General features: G+C 45.7%; 1 protein-coding gene across 1 annotated transcript in view; it reads right to left on the bottom strand.

Annotated features, from left to right (window-relative positions):
• Positions 1 to 18,888, bottom strand: part of EIF3H (eukaryotic translation initiation factor 3 subunit H) — a 139,205-nt gene that overhangs the window by 8,001 nt on the left and 112,316 nt on the right. Inside the window, exons 4-6 of the mRNA XM_038745629.1 lie at positions 12,141 to 12,308; positions 10,384 to 10,483; positions 8,763 to 8,912 (exon numbers count right to left, since the gene is read on the bottom strand). Of these exons, the coding sequence (XP_038601557.1) occupies positions 8,763 to 8,912; positions 10,384 to 10,483; positions 12,141 to 12,308 (418 nt within the window). The remainder of the gene's footprint in view (positions 1 to 8,762; positions 8,913 to 10,383; positions 10,484 to 12,140; positions 12,309 to 18,888) is intronic.

Raw genomic sequence — 18,888 nt, 5'->3', positions numbered from 1 at the left:
TCCTGGAGGACAGGAATCGGGTCTACCAACTCTGTCGTACTGTACTCTCCAAAGTGCAACACGGAAGCGCTGGATCATTGCCACTGATTGACCGATGGACATCATCACCACGAACAGAACCGTCTCGTAGGCCCTGAAACCCAAGACACGACGCCTGCCCCGGAGGGAGTTTACAATCTATTGAAGGGAGTAGAAGGGCTAAAAAAAAGTACTTCTGCTCAGACGCAAACGGAGGTTAACTGGGATGTCGACTTGGAACCGTGTGCCACAAGCAAGCACCATTAGTGGGACTTAGATTTGGGTTAAAGTCTACGGGTTGCTGGGTCAAATGCAATTTTGCAGGCAGCGTCTCTTGGAATTGTTTTCTATGGCTTAATTATCTCTCCGGATACAAAATCCGGGTTGTTAAGATCTTGCAACCTCCATGCTCCTGCACGCTCGCGGACTCCTCCGGCCCCGCCGAGACTCTGAACCTATTTTGTGTACTTGTCCGTGTTGTGTCTTAAAGCTTCGTCGCTCTGTCTCTCATCCCTTCTCCCCACTTAAATCTTAGATTGTGACCCCAAATAAGGGACAGGGACCGTGTCTAATTCCCAAAGCAGAGCGCTCTGCACGCAGTAAGCACTTAGTACATATTACTACTACTACTAACAAAGTTATGTATTAAGTGCTGGAGTCGATGCAGCATTAGCACATCAGACACAGTCCCTGTCTCACAAGGGGCTCCCAATCTAGGTGGGAGGGAGAACGCTACGGAATCCCATTTTGCAAATGAGGAAACTGAGGTTTAGGGAAGTTATATGAGCCGTCCAAAGCCACCCAGCATCGAAGTGTCAGAGCTTGCTTCTCCCAACTTATTTCCTACTACGGTGGAAAGAGCACAGGCCTGGGAATCAGAGGACCTGGGTTCTAGTCCAGCTCCGCTACCTGTCTGAGTGATCTCGGCAAGCCGCTTAACTTCTCCGTGCCTCATTTACCTCATCTACAAAATGGGGATTAAATCCTATTCCTTCCTTTCTAGACCGTGACTTTCATGTGGGACAGGGGTTGCTTATTATCTACCCCAATGCTTATTATAGTGCTTGGCACCAGGTAAGCACTTTAAGAAATACCAATATAAAAAAGGTCTTTGAAGATGTTAACATGGATGGCTAAACCTAAATTATTGTACTAAAATGTCAGTATAAGATACAGAATTAAAACTTTCAGGTTTCCACAAAGCGGAAGCCTGTCTCTAACCATTTCTAGTGAAACAAAGAACTATCATCATAAATGCCGGCTTAGGGGACACACGCCACTCACCAAGCAAAACCACTGTCAGTCTTCTAGTAAGGTCAATTTTAGGAACATCATCTTTAATCCAGTTCCCCATGCAGGATGAGCAAACCGGAACAGAATGACTGCCCAAAAAGTGTCTTCTGAGCGACTTTGCCGTCCGTATGCGAGAACTGCTAGAAGCAGCGTGGCCGAGTGGCTAGAGGTCGGGCCTGGGGGTCCGAAGGTTATGGGTTCTAATCCCAGCTCCCAACTTGTCTGCTGTGTGACCTTGGGCAAGTCACTTTACTTCTCTGGGCCTCAGTTCCCTCATCAGGAAAATGGGAGTTCAAACTGTGAGCCCCTCATGGGACCGGGACTGTGTCCAACCCGATTTGCTTGTATCCGGTCGTCGGGTCCCTTCGCCGCTCTCACACCACTAACCCACAGCCTTGGATCACCGCCACTGTCCGCCTCCTTCGCTCTCACGATCGAGCTGCCGAACGCTGCTGGCGAAAGTCTAAACACCAAACCAAACTTGTTCCCTTCAAGTCTATCCTTTCCTGCCTTAACTCTGCCATCTCCTCTGCCAGGTAAAACGATTCTTCTTCCGTTACTGACACCCATGCCCATCTCCTCCTGCCTTCAGGACATCTCCATCTGGATGTCCGCCCGTCATCTAAAACTCAATATGTCCAAGACTGAATTCCTTAACTTTCCTCCCAAACCCGGCCCTCTCTCTGACTTTCCCATCACTGTTGACGGCACTACCATCCTTCCCGTCTCACAAACCAGCAACCTTGGTGTCATCCTCGACTCCGCTCTCTTGTTCACCCCACGCATCCAATCTGTCATCAAAACCTGCCGGTCTCACCTCCACAACATCGCCAAGCTCCGCCCTCTCCTCTTCATCCAAACCGCTATCTTGCTGGTTCAATCTCTCATCCTATCCCGAATGGATTACTGCATCAGCCTCCTCTCCGATCTCCCATCCTCCTGTCTCTCCCCACTTCAGTCTACATTTCACTCTGCTGCCCGGATTATCTCTGCACAGAAACACTCTGGGCATGTCACTCCCCTCCTCGAAAATCTCGAGTGGTTGCCTGTCAACCTACGAATCAAGCAAAGACTCCTCACTCTCGGCTTCAAGGCTCTCTATCACCTCACCCCCCTTCTCTCCTTCTCCAGCCCAGCCCGCACCCTCCACTCCTCTGCCGCTAACCTCCTCAATGTGCCTCATTCTCACCCGTTCCGCCATCGACCCCCGGCCCATGTCCTCCCCCTGGCCTGGAATGCCCTCCCTCCACACATCTGCCAAACTAGCTCTCTTCCCTTCAAAGCCCTCCTGAGCACTCACCTCCTCCAGGAGGCCTTCCTAGATTGAGCCCCCCCTTCCTCTCCTTCTCCCCTCTCCATCGCCCCCAATCCTCCCTCTGCCCTATCCCCTTCGCCTCCCCACAGCACATATTACATATTATTCTATTTTATGTGTACACACGTATTACTCTATTTCATTCATGATGTGTATATAGCTGTAATTCTATTTATTCTGATGGTATTGACACCTGTCTACTTGTTTTGTTTTGTTGTCTGTCTCCCCCTTCTCGATTGTAAGCCCGTTGTTGGGTGGGGACCGTCTATATGTTGCCGACTTGTACTTCCCAAGTGCTGAGTACAGCGCTCTGCACACAGTAAGCGCTCAATAAAAACGATTGAATGAATGAACATAGGCCATTATCACTATTATTATTATCATCATCATCATTAACTGCACTTTTCCCAGCCTGACATGTGGAGCAGAACCGAGGGTTGGGTTGGGCTGCTGGTGTCAGGAGGAGGGAGAGGGGAAAGTCAACTACTTGGAATCAGTGAAAGAGCAGTTGTCGCCGCCGTGGCCCATCAAAGCCGCTCCCATCCCGATGGCCTTCATTTCCTCCTCCCCCCCGGGGCAGAGATAATAATAATAATAATGATGGCATTTGTTAAGCGCTTACTATGTGCAAAGCACTGTTGAAGAGATGACGGAGGGACAGCTGGGTGGCTGCTTTATCTCCTGCTGACCCGCAGTATGACTTGTGGGGTCCACAGCCCCACCCTGCCCCACCACTCCAAGTCTGGTCTACATGCTACAGCGGCTCATTCATTCAATCGTATTTACTGAGCGCTTACTGGGTGCAGAACACTGTGCTAGGCGCTTGCTGCTTAGAGATGCCGCCTGTTTGCCCTGGCGCCCCTTCCCCTTGCCCCCCATCTGCCCGGATTCCGGTGGTCAGAGTGCTGCGGCCCAGAGTTGGGGGGATTAAGACTGTGACCTCCATATGGGACAGGGACTTGGTACAGTGCTCTGCACACAGTGAGTGCTCAATAAATATGACAGTCGACTGAACAATACAGTGCTAAGCACTTAGTGCAGTGCTCTGTACACAGTAAGCGCTCAATAAATACAACTGAATGAATGAACCTGATAAGCTTATATTTGCCGCATCACTTAAAATAGTCCTTAATATATGGTGTTTAACAAGTACCATAGTTGTTGCTATTTTTATTATGATGATGGTCATCGTTATTATCATACTGTTTCTCAGCACCCAGAGATCTGGAATTTTGTAGCCACAGACAATATCCAACTTGGACTTCCCAAGCGCTTAGTCCAGTGCTCTGCACACAGTAAGCGCTCAATAAATACGACAATGAATGAATAATAATAATAATAATAATAATAATGATGGCATTTGTTAAGCGCTTACTATGTGCAAAGCACTGTTCTAAGCGCTGGGGGGGGGGGGATACAGTGTGATCAAGTGGTCCCACGTGGGGCTCACAGTCCTAATCCCCATTTTTACAGATGAGGGAACTGAGGCTCAGAGAAGTGAAGTGACTTGCCCACGGTCACACAGCAGACTTGTGGTGGAGCCGGGATTCGAACCCATGACCTCTGACTCCAAAGCCCGGGCTCTTTCCACTGAGCCACGCTGAATGAATGGAGTTACTGGTTTGGTTTCGCTCTGCCGGTGCCTTCTTAGAGAGCTCCACAAGCTCAGCCTCAAGGCCTCTGTGGAGCTACCAGTAAAGCGAGGGGGAAGAAGAGGCTGAGAAGAGACAAGCCAAGGTGGCGGGAAGTCAAGCGCTTAGTATAGTGCTCTGCACACAGTAAGCGCTCAATAAATACGACTGAATGAATCAATGTGAGTGTGGGGAGGGCTAAAAAGCAGCAGTGACAGATTCTCCACTGCTGACCTACAATGTAGACATTAAAATAAATTTGAGCTAGGGATACAAGGACCTTAGCCTAAGTGGTATGGGGCTGAGATGGGTTGACACTTGTCTAAGCTGTGCTTTGGAGCCGACAGCGCTTCAAAGTCCTACTGAGGGCTCACCTCCTCCAGGAGGCCTTCCCAGACTGCGCCCCCTCCTTCCTCTCCCCCTCCTTACCTTCTTCCCCTCCCCAAAGCACCTGTATATATGTATATAAGCTTGTACGCATTTATTACTCTATTTATTTATTTATTTTATTTGTACATACTTATTCTATTTATTTTATTTGGTTAATATGTTTGGTTTTGTTCCCTGTCTCCCCCTTTCTAAACTGTGAGCCCACTGTTGGGTAGGGACCGTCTCTATATGTTGCCGACGTACTTCCCAAGTGCTTAGTACAGCGCTCTGCACACAGTAAGCTCTCAATAAATACGATTGATTGAATGAATGAATGAATGAATGAATGAATGAAGGAGTATCATCAGAGCACTCAAAGGGGCCGTGGGCCGAGGACGGGGAAAGAATCAAGCAGCGTAGGTGGGGCCGAAGAGTGAGCGAACAGTCAACGGGTCACTTAACTTCTGGGGCCATCATGAAGTGCGCTGGCTCCCAAACTGGAACTGAGTTGTTTGGACCGGGGGTTCTCGTCTCTCCCCTACAGACAGAGCTCGGCCACAGACTTCAGCGTCTGCTTCAAGACGTTCGAAAGGCTCGTCGGGCTACAAAGTCGCCCGCTTTTTCCGTCTTGTTAATGTGGCGTGATGCAACAGAAAAGACACCGTTTACAAGCAACACTGAAGGTTGACCAGTAAGTCGCCTGCTGTAAGATTTAAAGTAGGAACACTTCGGACCAACTGAACTTCCTATTTTAATCCACGTAGATCTCCCGACAGTTTGGCCCAATTACAACGTTTCCCTACACTTTCATGATTTTGGGGAGGGGGTAAATTTAAAAAACCCCAGTATAAATCCAATACAATGACTTTCTCCAAACTGTTCAGTTAAAGCCAACTGACATTGTGCGAGCTTAAGATGACTCATTTCTAATTAATTCCTTTGCCATAATTCTCTCACCCCCTTTTTATCTTAAACGGCTCTCTGTTCAACCCATTTACCGAAACTGAATTCCAATTCTCAACCAAACTCTGCCCGTCCTAAGTCAATCGAGAAGCGCTCAATAAATACGACTGAATTGAATTGAATTGAGAACTAACATACATGAGGCGATGTCAATTTAAACACCCGGCCTTCCACCACAAATTCCGACCCGACCTCTGAATTTCCTGGCACGGGCGAGGAGGTGCCTTTCCATGCCACGGCACAGCAGGGCGGCCTTTAATAAGGCATCCTAGATGTGCCCCCGGGCAGAAAAGGACAAAATTTCATCCGACCCATCTTACGTTTCCCCACTTAACTCGCGGGGAACCCGTGAGACCAGTTTTCACCCACGGCCGTTCCTTCACCCAGACTTTAAATCCTTGAAAAACAAAGGCCGTACGTTGACCACATCAATTACAGCGGTTAGTGAGGCGCCACACAATGGTAAACCTTGTGAAACTTCCTGATTTTCCTATGCTGGAGCTGCATGATATTTATTAAGATGGAATGCTGCCACCAGCACGGGTTTGTGTATTTTCCCGCTTTTTATAGAGTTTGGATTCCACTGAAGTCCATTAGGACTGCGTGTTATCAGAAACGTTCGGAAAAATGGTCACCGCGGACCTTCAAAGACGTCTTGTCTCGCAAAAACACAATTATTTTACAGATAGTGTTCACGGGAGATCAGAATGGTTTTATGTGGATCTCTGCGCAACCATTTCAGGCCACCAGACTGCAAAAAAGAGAGAAAAAAAAAAACCCAAACTAAAAAAGCAGGGAGTTATTGTTAGAAGTTGCAGTAATATACTGTTTGCTTTCATTGCCTGGAAACAAAGAACTGAAAACAGATAACTGAAACAGATGTGCCCTGAGACATGAAGTGATAAGTATGCTTCTAGCTCCAGTACCAATTTTTCCATAGTTATCTGTAGTGATGGATGCAAACCCAACTCCCTCCTCGCTTTCTTAATGAAATGTGGCAGATCTGCACAGACCAGAAAAACGGTGAATTTCAAGAAAAGCCTCTTCAATGGCAAGGATTTTTTTTTTTTAAAGGTAGACAGGTTTTTTCCGCTTTGTTTTTAAGGAATGAAGTCGGTGACCGTTATTCAGTTCAGAACAAGTTTCCATGCAAGTCAAATTGCTGGGAATCCATACAGGGGTATTTTCAAGTTTTATGAAGAATTATTCAGCGCCAAAAGTCAGCCAAAACAAGAACAAAAATAAAAGCTTGAGGAAGCCGCTCGGCAATGGCTTCTAGTTTTCTCAAGATTGTTACCTGTATGCCCAAGTGATGTTTCCGTCTTGGAAGCTGCCGCACACTACGAATAGATTTCTTTTTTAAATAAAGATAATCTATTCCCCCTCTCACTGGTCTTTTCTATCCCTTCAACTTGTCCTTTTTCTGTGATTGCCAAAACAGAAACCCTAACAGACTTTATATAGCTCCGTCTGGAAACAAAGGGTTCTTTCCTTCTTTCCCATAATGTTAAATAGAGGAGTTGAAAAAGATTGTTTCTACAAAAGGGAATCTGTTACATCTTCCAAGCACAGAGCACTGGGGCTGGTCTGGGCAAATTCGTTCCATCATATTTACTGAGCGTTTACTGTGTGCAGGACACTGTACTAAGCGCTTAGGAAGTACAAGTTGGCAATATATAGAGACGGTCCCTACCCAACAACGGGCTCACAGTCTAGAAGGGGGAGATTATCTTTTCAAATGGTACTGAAGACTGATCCAAGGGGACCGTGAAGGACTGTCTCGTGCTGTATTGTTCTCTCCCAAGCGCTTAGTATGGGGCTTCGCACACAGTAAATGTGTAATAAATATGACTGAATGAATGAATGAACGGGGCCTCTGTTAGGAAAGAGATGGGATCTGAGGAAGGAAAACCTGGCCCCAAAAAATTTTTCAGTAAGAGCAAATCAATTCACTCTGCCTTCGTAAGGTGCTAGTACGTCTTAACCTTGAAAGGAAATGACTTAGCTAAAAATCCCGCATCTGGCTTCCTTCTTGTGCTCCGCCTTCCTTCTCATCCGCATACGAGTCAGCCCATCACCACACCTCTTCCCTACCATCATTTCACTTTTTCTTCCCAAATCGGTGAGTTTACACAGTGGGTTTACAGAACAGAACTGGATTCCTTTAGGGACAGGGCGCCGGGTTGGTTCCTTGGGGAGCGGGCACCCAACCAGCTGTGCTTTGAAGACACGGGGTCCTAACTTCCCTCACCACAGGAGACAAGGGGCCTCATTTTGGAAGCTGGGTCAGAGGCGCGAAAGCATGTGGCCCTCACAAGTGGAAAAGCAAACAAACACAAATAATCCTCTGAACGATGCCTAAAAACACTCATTTCACTTAGCCTGTTAAACACTGGCCACGGATCCCCTGCTCCAAGGGGGAGCAGAGAAGCCATTTTCTCACTGACTTGATTGGCAAACCGAAGAGCCCAAGTGGAGTCTTTGAAAAACCATTGTTTCTCAACATCTCAAGGATTTGACTAGCGTAGAAAATAACTATGAGGGAGCCTTTGCCATTGGGATCTTAAACGGTTACTGTTTGGAAAATGAGGTCACCGGTGCCTAAGGTGGCCAAAGCCAACAGCAGTCTCAGAGATTCCAAGTTTAGATGAAAACTTTACGGGCAAATAACTAGGGGTTTATTGCTGCTGCGTTCTGAACTTTCATATTTCTGAGATGATAGAAAATAATGAAAGGTTTCCTTCGTAAAAGAAGCATCTGGGTGTGCCTTCCAGCTATTATTAAATATCTACTAGCAGTTCAACTAATATCTAAGCCAATGTGGTCACTGTGCTATACGTAAATCTCTCTCTCACACCAAAAAAAAAACCAAAAACCCAACCTATCCCCTGGGAGATTTTCAGTGCCACAGCAAAAATGATGCACTAAACCGGGCCTGTCGACGGTCATAAGAACAGAAGGGATTGCGCTGCACTGCCAATTTGAAGCTTTCCTTCGGGGGTCTCGCCAGGAATTACCGTCTCTTCGAGGTCTCGGTGCTGTTTACCGCAATTACCCCGGTCATCGGGGACGGTTCAAAGAGACTCATCACTTGAAGCGGTAAAAATGAGGACAGGCAAAACCGGTCGGTGAAAGGTCAGAAAATGGGGCTTCCATCAGGGCGGTCCACTTACCTGCTGGCCAGGCTGAGCAGTTCGTGCTTATCGGCTACAGCTGACTTCTTCTCCAGCTCCCACATTAAGACATTGATCAGATGTGAATTTTTAATTATAATCGGCACTTCTTCAAACATGTGCTCAAAGGCAATGTTCGCCTTTTTCAATCTGTGAAGCAAGTTAAAAATATTTGAGGCTGAATTTCATACATTTTTATTCCGCTGGAGTCGTATCAAATTTACGCACAGTCGCTGTGGCCCACTGCAGAGGGATTTGTTAGAGCCCCAACCTACGGTCCCAGAATTGTGCCGTCAGGGAAAAGTTTAATGATTTAAGGATCGAAGGCCTAAAGGATTAATCATATTCACTACTGTGAAACAATCCTCTAGCAAGGAAAAAAAAAACCTAGACGCGTTTAACCTTTTAATTTTGTCCCTTTCTTCACTATTACATGTGACACTATTTCAGAATTACTAAAGCCTAGGTTTATTAGTCATTTATATCCAGCCGGGCACTCGGGATGATGACCGATCATCCCAAAAGTTCATCCACAAACTTCTAGGGAGACGGCTGCGTCTAGCTGAAAAGACTCTGTCACAAAACTACCTCACCTGAGAGATTATGATGCAGCAGTAGAGGTGCCTCTCTCTCTCACTAGTTGACGGTATAGCATGGCTGAGCACAGAAAGGACCCACTTCCCGACAATATTCAAAGCACAATGGCTTTCAACAAGTGGGCCTGTGCCTTCATGTGCTTTCCTTTCAAAATCATTGGAGGTTAAATTTTCCAAAGGACAGCTAACTGAAAATGCAGCGGTACCGTCCTTGGAGACAACTGATAAGCTACTGGGCAGGGGGAGGAGGGAGAGGGAGAAAACATCCCCTAAAGGGATCCCCCTAAGGTAAAATCTGAACTCACTAAGAAATGGAGACTATAAAACGAGCCAAGACTTCGAGCCACCCCCGAGCATCGATGGAGTCGTGTTTCCGAACATGTCGACTGGAAATCCACACAAGGGAGTATATTGAAAATTTACAGAAGGGAGAACAGGAGGGTTTGCATGGGAGAGGAAGAGACAAAACGCTGGCTCCAGTTAAATGGGACCGCAAGGCACCTTTATCAAATTATTCTGTCACTAAATACCATTTTAAAAGAGCCTTTCCATTCGGTGTATTCTTCATCCATAGAGCCCTTTTATAGTCAAAATCCTTCATTCGATCATTAAAGGACTGTTTATGTGGCGGTCCACCCCCCCGCCCCCCGAACCCCCGCCTTTGGGCAGGAGAAGTCAACACATCAGAGAAGACACAAAGCTCGCAGTCTTTCTGACAGCCTCTGATCACTCTTTCCATCTCCTTTCATGCCATGATTTATTTCTGCGACTGCAATACCTACCGAAATAGCCACCCTAGCTGCACTCTACCCCGGCCGGAACAACAGGAGACACATTCTGTGAAGGAGATGATAGAGCTGCTTTTGTCTGGGGAGGGTAGGAGGTGTACCCTGAGCGATGCCGTCAGCCCCCTCGCCACGTCTGGGGCTTAAATGTCACTACTGGCATCTGGGATTCAATGAATGTCGCTAACGAAACTCAAAATATTTTACATGTATCTCCCCCGCGACCTCAAGGGCACTTACGCTTCAGGAGAGAAATCTTTTTCCTTGCAAACTTCCATCAGTTTAGGAGTCAGTCTGTAAGCCTTGAGGGAGAGGGATCCTTGAGCAGTTTTTATGGGATCTTTAATCGAAAAAAAAAAAGAATGAAATTACAGGAGAATTACTTTATATTCTGATACAGCCCTACGTCTTGGATAGACTATAGCCTAAGCCGTTCTTAAAAGTCCCATTCATTTTTTGCACGATGGAAATCCAGAGAAATATTCTTAATCAAATTTCCAAATGACCCTAACGTGATTACTAAGTAAAACGGGTGGGCTCTACTTATTTATGCAAACCAAGCAAACCCAATAGATATCTTCAATGCCCAAACTAGCAAATAACAATAGAAAACGGTGAAATACAAAATGTGCTTATCAGAATGATAATAATAATAATAATGACAGCATTTATTAAGCGCTTACTATGTGCCAAGCACTGTTCTAAGCGCTGATCTTCTTTTCGAGATTTATATATCACACACTCAAGGACTTTGCCCTTTATTCATCTCTAGGAAATACACGTGAAGCAATCCATAGTAAAATAATTCAGACCAAACAACACGGTTTAAAACATCAATGGGCATATCTGAATTTTTCCTTTTCAATTTTTAAAAAAATATAGTCCGGGTACTGAGGACAGGCCACATCATTTTTTTACCACGCACAGCACGAAAAGCCTAAGACTCCCTTCATGATAAATGATCCTTAAAAAAAAAAAAAAACTTCAGAAAAAAACAGTTTTGTTAAAAGTAACTGTTTAGAAACTCTCAGAACAAGAAAGCTTAACACTTACAGCATGATAACGGTTAGGACACGCCACTATTAGGCTTAAACCTGTGTTAACATTCACGTTGCCTGAAAGTTAACCCAGAGAAACGTAAAGCAATAGGTGATAAAATGAAAACCCAAACAGACTGAAGCAAGTGGAAAATTCATCAAGGTCTGATGATGCAATGTTTCCAGCCAATATAAGTACACTTTAACAACTTGTTCTTTACTGTAATCCAATTGTTAACATACTGAAACAATTTTGGGGCAGCTCGTAAGATTGATCGTATTCATTAGTATTTTTTCTGACAGATACTCAGGACGTTACATTTACTTCTCAGCTGGAAACTATATGCGAGTCTGCCAGATATGGCAAACTGTGAGTGTTTGGGGAGGGGGAGGCTATAAAGCTGTTAAATTGCCCACAGTTCTGATACAGCACAGAACATCTGGTCTGGAGAGTTTGAGGAAACACCATTAAACAGGCAGAGAAGAAAAAAATCTTTGTGCTAAGAAACAGTCCAGGTTTTGTGTGCTCCTGTCAGAGGTAAAAAAAATAAAATAAATAATAAATTAAAAAAAAAAAAACCTTGGCAAGTTGTGTTACGATTGGTCAGTCACGTACAGAGCCAGACACACTAGCACTCTGGGTTTGTTACACATCTGGTCTAGTTTCACCGGTCCCTTCGATGAGGAGGCGGGGGGGGGAGATGAAGGGAATAAAAATGAAGCAGCTACTCTAGCATTCCAGAACGTACACATCAGGCCTCTGATAGCAAGAAAAATAAACAGAAAGAAGGAAACCCTGTCTAGACTTAGCTGCTGCTGAGGCTGCTGCAGACACGGGGATGGTATTTACTCGAGAAAGCCTGCCAGGCTACTCTCACGGGCAGAGAGACCCAACGCAAAAATAGTAGTAATAATAGTCGGGCGGGGGGAGGAGAGTAATAAAGGAAACCTCATACTGACCATAAATGAGAACTACAGACTCTTCGATGGCGTGCTGGTAGCTGAATTGGGAATCCAGGAGAGCGCGGGTGACAAACGAGCCGTAGTACGTGGACTGATACCAACCGACGTGAAGGTGATCGATATTCACGTGGCGAAGGCTTCTCATCATTTCCATCTGGTACTGGACTACAACGAGAGAGGTTTCCAAATGAAATGAAAATCAATACATCCCATCGGTTACAAGGCATAGTTAGGACCTGAGTATTCCACCCGATACGAGTTTTTATAGCTCTGGCTGAATTAAACGGATCTGGCCAAATTCACACGCTGCCACCCTTAAAAGGTTCTTCCTCTTTTCTCTAAAACGAACGTGATTGAAATGTTGTTCAGTGTGTAGAGTGGATAGCAAATATGGCTAATAATAATAACAATGACGATGGCATCTGTTAGGTGCTTACTATGTGCAAAGCACTCTTTTAAGTGCTGGGGGGGATACAAGGTGATCAGGTTGTCCCACGTGGGGCTCACAGTCATCATCAATAAATACATATCTATTCTATTCATTTTATTTTGTTAATATGCTTTGTTTTGTTCTCTGTCTCCCCCTTCTAGACTGTGAGCCCACTGGTGGGTAGGGACCGTCTCTACATGTTGCCAACTTGGACTTCCCAAGCACTTAGTACAGTGCTCTGCACACAGTAAGCGCTCAATAAATACAACTGATTGATTGATCATTACCATTTTACAGATGAAGGAACTGAGGCTCTGAGAAGTGCTTGCCCAAGGCCACACAGCAGACATGTGGCGGAGCCGGGATTCGAACCCGTGACCTCTGCCTCCAAAGCCCGGGCTCTTTCCACTGAGCCACGCTGCTTCTCTGCTAATAATAATGGCATTTATTAAGCGCTTACTACGTGCAAAGCACTGTTCTAAGCGCTGGACGTTAAATGTAGTGGTAATGAACTGTTCAACTTCACAGCAACTGGATTTCTGGTCACGGTGCAGCTTACAAAGTGGACGACACTCGTGCTAAAGTACTCCGACACCGTGCTGTTCAGCTGAAGACAGATGCAGTGCATCTGGATTAATAACTGATCACTCTCTTCCAGTTCTACTAGAGATCTCTGGACAGAGAAGATAGAAGCGTAATAAGAGCTTAATGGGAAAATAACAAGCCACGATATGATTTAAACACATTCAGGATAGTCAGATTGTTGCCGATAAGAATTCATTTTTGTCTTAATTCGTTTTTGTCTTCATTTGGTGCCCCCTACTGTTAAAAAATACATTTATATTCCTTTTTGCGCTGGGCAACGGACGGCAAATCTTCAGAGTAGCATCGGCACATTTTAATATCTAGATTTTCGCAGGGCCTCTGTTAAACCACACTCGCGGTATTCAACAGATTCCCAGGCCCACCTGAAGCGCTAAGTAAACTGCCGCCTTTAAAGCACTAAAGCGGTAACGGGGTCGCCCCAGTTGGGAAAATCTAAGCACCAGGTTCGGAACTCAAACGCCGGATCGAGTCGCCCTGCTAATTACCAGTCGCTCATCGGGTACTCTCTTAGACAGGAGTTTCGTTCAGCGAAATGACATTCATAAATTGCACTCTCGTTCAGTTCATTTTAAAGGATGCCACGCCTAGTCCGACTCTGGTTCCCAAATACGACCGGTGCCTTTTCAATAGAGGATTTTGATCATTTCAGTTTAAAGTGTTGCTCAGAACTGAGACTACATCGCACCCATTGATGTGTAAATGAAAGTCACGTACCCTTGGAACCTGTGGACTTGCTACTCTGGTTTTGCAGGGTGGGCTGGGATCACAAGTGGTGTCACAAAGGAGATGAAAGGAACCACTCTCCCACAGTGGACAAGGCCTAGTCTTTTCATCCGCCTGAAATAAGGCCAGCGGAAACTCCACTCTGGAGTATTCTGACATGACATTTCACACAGTGAAGAGGGTCGGTATACCGAGCTGCTGTAGTTGGGTAGGAAATTGCCACTTTCCAATTTACTTTCCCCTTTCGAGACTGTGAGCCCACTGCTGGGTAGGGACCGTCTCTATATGTTGCCAATTTGGACTTCCCAAGCGCTTAGTACAGGGCTTTGCACACAGTAAGCGCTCAATAAATACAATTGAATGAATGAATGAATACGATTGATTGATTGATTTCTCAGAGACACGGGGTATAACATCAGAACCCGCCGAGAGAGACTGACAGGCCCATGTGTAGCTTTGCTCGTTCCACACGACGGTCGCTTGCTTAGGGAGAGGCAGGCGATCGATTTGAAATCAATCTTCTTATTTCCGGTGGGAAGTGGAGCTGCTTGTACAATTCCCCGGATCCAATGCCTACATTGCCTCGAGAGGTGTCTCAAAGAAAGGGAGTTTCAGTCAATTTTCCGCTTGCTTCAGGCTGGAAATGAAAAATGATATCCATCTATTGGAGATGCATACACACGACCACCCACTCTTCCAGGATGCCTTTGAACTGAAAGATATGAAAAAGGCCTGGTGTCCTACTTCTAAATAACAATCTTTGAATCAATAAATAAGGGGTTAGCAGCACGTTTCTTCCCGGAATAGGTGCAAGACTCCTCCAGAGGGCTTCCCAACATTTGAAACTGGCTCATTTCAAGGTTACGCTTTAGTAACTAAATGCCATAAAAGGCGACCCTTCTCAAAAACAATAAACGGTGGCCAACTTTGCAAATTTAGCAGGAAGAGATCTTGGGGAAGAAAACTCTGGTGAGTATGGACATTTGCTTGTTCAGAGCTTAAGAAAGGCAGAGGGGGGAAGAATTAGGTATAAATACAGGTTAGTGGAGTGATGGGGGAGAGGTGGGGGAATTGGGAAAGGGGAAGGAATTGCGAGAGGGAGAGACAGAGGAGGGAAAAGACCGTAACTATAAAGCCTAGTTAGGCCTTCCTCACATACATACCCTCTTAGGGGAGATTGGTATCAAAAACCCAACTGGGATTGGGAGCTCCTGGCCAACGGATTTGGATATGGATTGATGTACAATCATCTGGGAGGCTTTCCAAAATGCTTCCAAGATCCCAAATGGAAAAGAGGATAGAGCCCGGGCCTGAGAGGCAGAAGGACCTGGGTTCTAATCCCAGCTCGGCCGCACGTCTGCCGTGTGACCTTGAGCAAGTCACTTTACTGGGCCTCAGTTACCTCATCTGTAAACTGGGGCTTAAGAGTGTGAGCCCCATGTGGGACAGGGACTGTGTCCAACGTGATTAACTTGGATCTGCCCCAGTGCTTAGAACAGTGCTTGGCACACTGGAAGCGATTAACAAGTACTGTAGCTATTACTGTCATTTCCTTTGTGCACGGCACTATACCGAGTGCTTAGGACAGTGCAATTAGGAGACACAATCTGAGCCCCTGAGGAATTTACAATCTAGAAGGGGAAGACAGATGCCAGGAAAAAAGAGATTTCATTTGGAACAGACCAAAATTTCCCGGATCTGGTAAAAGGGATTATATAAGCAATTACACTTGCTCAAAGAATAGCAACAAGCATGCACGTCTATATTTCCAACTCCTATTTCTTGCTACACTGCCCTATTCCTCCATCCGTCACGCAAACGTTGTATGAACCCCTGACTCCGCTTGGCATCTGATCTTTCCTACGCTTAAATCCACCCTCTCTTCCACACCATCTTTACACTTGGGGCCCTTTCCCACCACTTCCCACCACTTCAATCTAAAAGAGACCCCACACTGTCTACAACATCTTTTTCCAATACTGTAGATAACAGCTCCTGATATTTCCAGAGCAAGCAAGGTAGTCTAACCCTTCACCTGAATATCGAGGAGGTTTACAGGAGTGATGTCCTCCAGCATGATAGTACTGATTTAGGGGGATGGGTCAGCTCTAGCCACACTCCGAATAGAGAAGCAGCCTGGCTCAGTGGAAAGAGCCCGGGCTTTGGAGTCAGAGGTCACGGGTTCAAATTCCGCTCCACCAATTGCCAGCTGTGTGACTTTGGGCGAGTCACTTAGCTTCTCTGGGCCTCAGTTCCCTCATCTGGAAAATGGGGATTAAGACTGTGAGCCCCACGTGGGACAACCTGATCACCCTGTAACCTCCCCAGTGCTTAGAACAGTGCTTTGCACATAGTAAGTGCTTAATAAAGGCCATTATTATTATTATTATGTCTGCTGGGTGACCTTGGGAAAGTCACTTAACTTCTCTGGGCCTCAGTTCCCTCATCTGTAAAATGGGGGTGAAGACTGTGAGCCCCCCTTGGGACAACCTGATCACCTTGTAACCTCCCCAGCGCTTAGAACGGTGCTTTGCACATAGTAAGCGCTTAACAAATGCCATCATCACTATTATTATTATTCTCTAAGCCTCAGTTACCTCATCTGTAAAATGGGGGTGAAGACTGTGAGCCCTCCCTTGGGACAACCTGATCACCTTGTAACCTCCACAGCGCTTAAAACAGTGCTTTGCGCATAGTAAGCGCTTAACAAATGCCATTATTATTATTACATGCCATATTATCATCATCATCATCAATCGTATTTATTGAGCGCTTACTATGTGCAGAGCACTGTACTAAGCGCTTGGGAAGTACAAATTGGCAACATATAGAGACAGTCCCTACCCAACAGTGGAACAAAGGGGTGGGCACAAATATTACCAACTACCTAATAAGGAATACCAAGAGTCTGTTGTATAATAGTCCCAAGTGCTTCATTCAGTGCTCTAATAATAATAATAATAATAATAATAATAATAATAGTATTTGTTAAGCACTTACTATGTGCCAAGCACTGTTCTAAGGTTGAGCCCCGCCTGGGACAAGACTGGGCTCCCAGTCTTAAACCCATTTTCCAGAAGAGGGAACTGAGGCCCAGAGAAGTGAAGTGACTTGCCCAAAGTCACACCGCTGACAAGTGGCGGAGGTGGGATCAGAACCCGTGACCTCTGACTCCCAAGCTCCTGCTCTTACCGCTAAACCATGCTGCTTCGCTACACACGGGAAGCGCAAAACACAAATGATTGATTGATTGACTGATTGATGGGAAATTTCACTGCTGCCTTGCAACAACCTACATACCTAGAAATCTCGGAGGAGCTGTGCTAGCTCTTGGGAGACGGATTAGGTGAAAGAAACAAAACCACGGCGGGTGGGGGAGTGGGTGTGTGCGAGCGCGCTTGGATCAAACTAATTTTACATCCAAACTTGACAGTGTCCAACTTTTTAGACGGCTGATAAAGGCTGCCCGCAAAACGGCTTTCTCTGCCGTAATGATAGTATTTCTAAAGCGCTTACTATGTGCCAAGCACTGTTCCGAAAGCGCCCTTGGCTCTGAAGGCTATTTTGCCTCTCTTCTCCATCAGTGGTATTTATTATTTCTACTAAGCCCTCGTTTCCTCTTCTCCCACCCACTACTGCGCCACCCTCACACTTGGATTCGCACCCTTTCTTCGTTCCTCAACCCCAAAGCGCTTTTATAAATACCTGTAATTTATTTATATGTCTGTCTCCTCCTCCTAGACCGTATACTTGTTGTGGGCAGAAAACGTGTCTACCAACTCAGCTCTACTGTACTCTCCCAAGTGCTTAGCGCAGTGCTCGGCACCCAGTATGCACTCAATAAAACTGACAGACTGAGCCCCCACCTTCGCCTCCCCACAGCACCTTTATATATATATATATATATGTATATATATATGTATATATGTCTGTACGTACTCATTACTCTATTTATTTATTTATTTTATTTATTTATCCTATTTATTTATTTATTTATTTATTTGTACATGTTTATTCTATTGATTTTATTTTGTTAATATGTTTTGTTTTGCTGTCTGTCTCCCCCTTCTAGATTGTGAGCCCGCTGCTGGGTAGGGACCGTCTCTATATGTTGCCAATTTGTACTTCCCAAGCGCTTAGTACACTGCTCTGCACACCGTAAGCGCTCAATAAATACGATTGAATGAATGAATGAATAAAAATGATCGACTACTGAGCACTTGTTGAGTGCAGTGCACTGTGCTAAGCACTTGGAGAAGAACAATACAGAGTTGACTGAAACCCTCCCTTGCCCCAAAGCAGCTTACGGTCTACAGTAGGGGGGAGAGAGCGCACAGGGAATGTGATAATAATAATAATAATGATGGCATTTGTTAAGTGCTTACTATGTGCAAAGCACTGTTCTAAGTGCTGGGGGGATACAAGGTGATCGGGTTGTCCCACGTGGGGCTCACAGTCATCATCCCCATTTTACAGATGAGGTAACTGAGGGTCAGAGCAGTTAAGTGACTTGCCCAAGGTCACCCAGCAGAATCCCGAATCGAACCCATGACCTCTGACTCCAAAGCCCGGGCTCTTTCCACTGAGCCACGCTGCTTCTGTAGTAATAATAATAATAATAATAATAATAATGATAGCATTTATGAGGCGCTTACTAGGTGCAAAGCACTGTTCTAAGCGCTGGGGAGGTTACAAGGTGATTAGCTTGTCCCACATGGGGCTCACACTCTTAATCCCCATTTTACAGATGAGGTAACTGAGGCTCAGAGAAGTTAAGTGACTTGCCCAAGGTCACCCAGCAGAATCCCAATTCGAGCCCATGATCTCTGACTCCAAAGCCCGGGCTCTTTCCACTGAGCCATGCTGCTTCTGTAATACTACTAATAATAATAATGATGGCATTTATTAAGTGCTTACTAAGTGCAAAGCGCTGTTCTAAGCGCTGGGGAGGTTACAAGGTGATCAGGTTGTCCCACGTGGGGCTCA

Source organism: Tachyglossus aculeatus, chromosome 4 (assembly GCF_015852505.1).
Source record: "Tachyglossus aculeatus isolate mTacAcu1 chromosome 4, mTacAcu1.pri, whole genome shotgun sequence".
Classification (NCBI taxonomy): domain Eukaryota; kingdom Metazoa; phylum Chordata; class Mammalia; order Monotremata; family Tachyglossidae; genus Tachyglossus; species Tachyglossus aculeatus.
The sequence above is the reverse complement of the archived record's forward strand: the minus strand, read 5'-3'. Positions and strand labels throughout refer to the sequence as shown.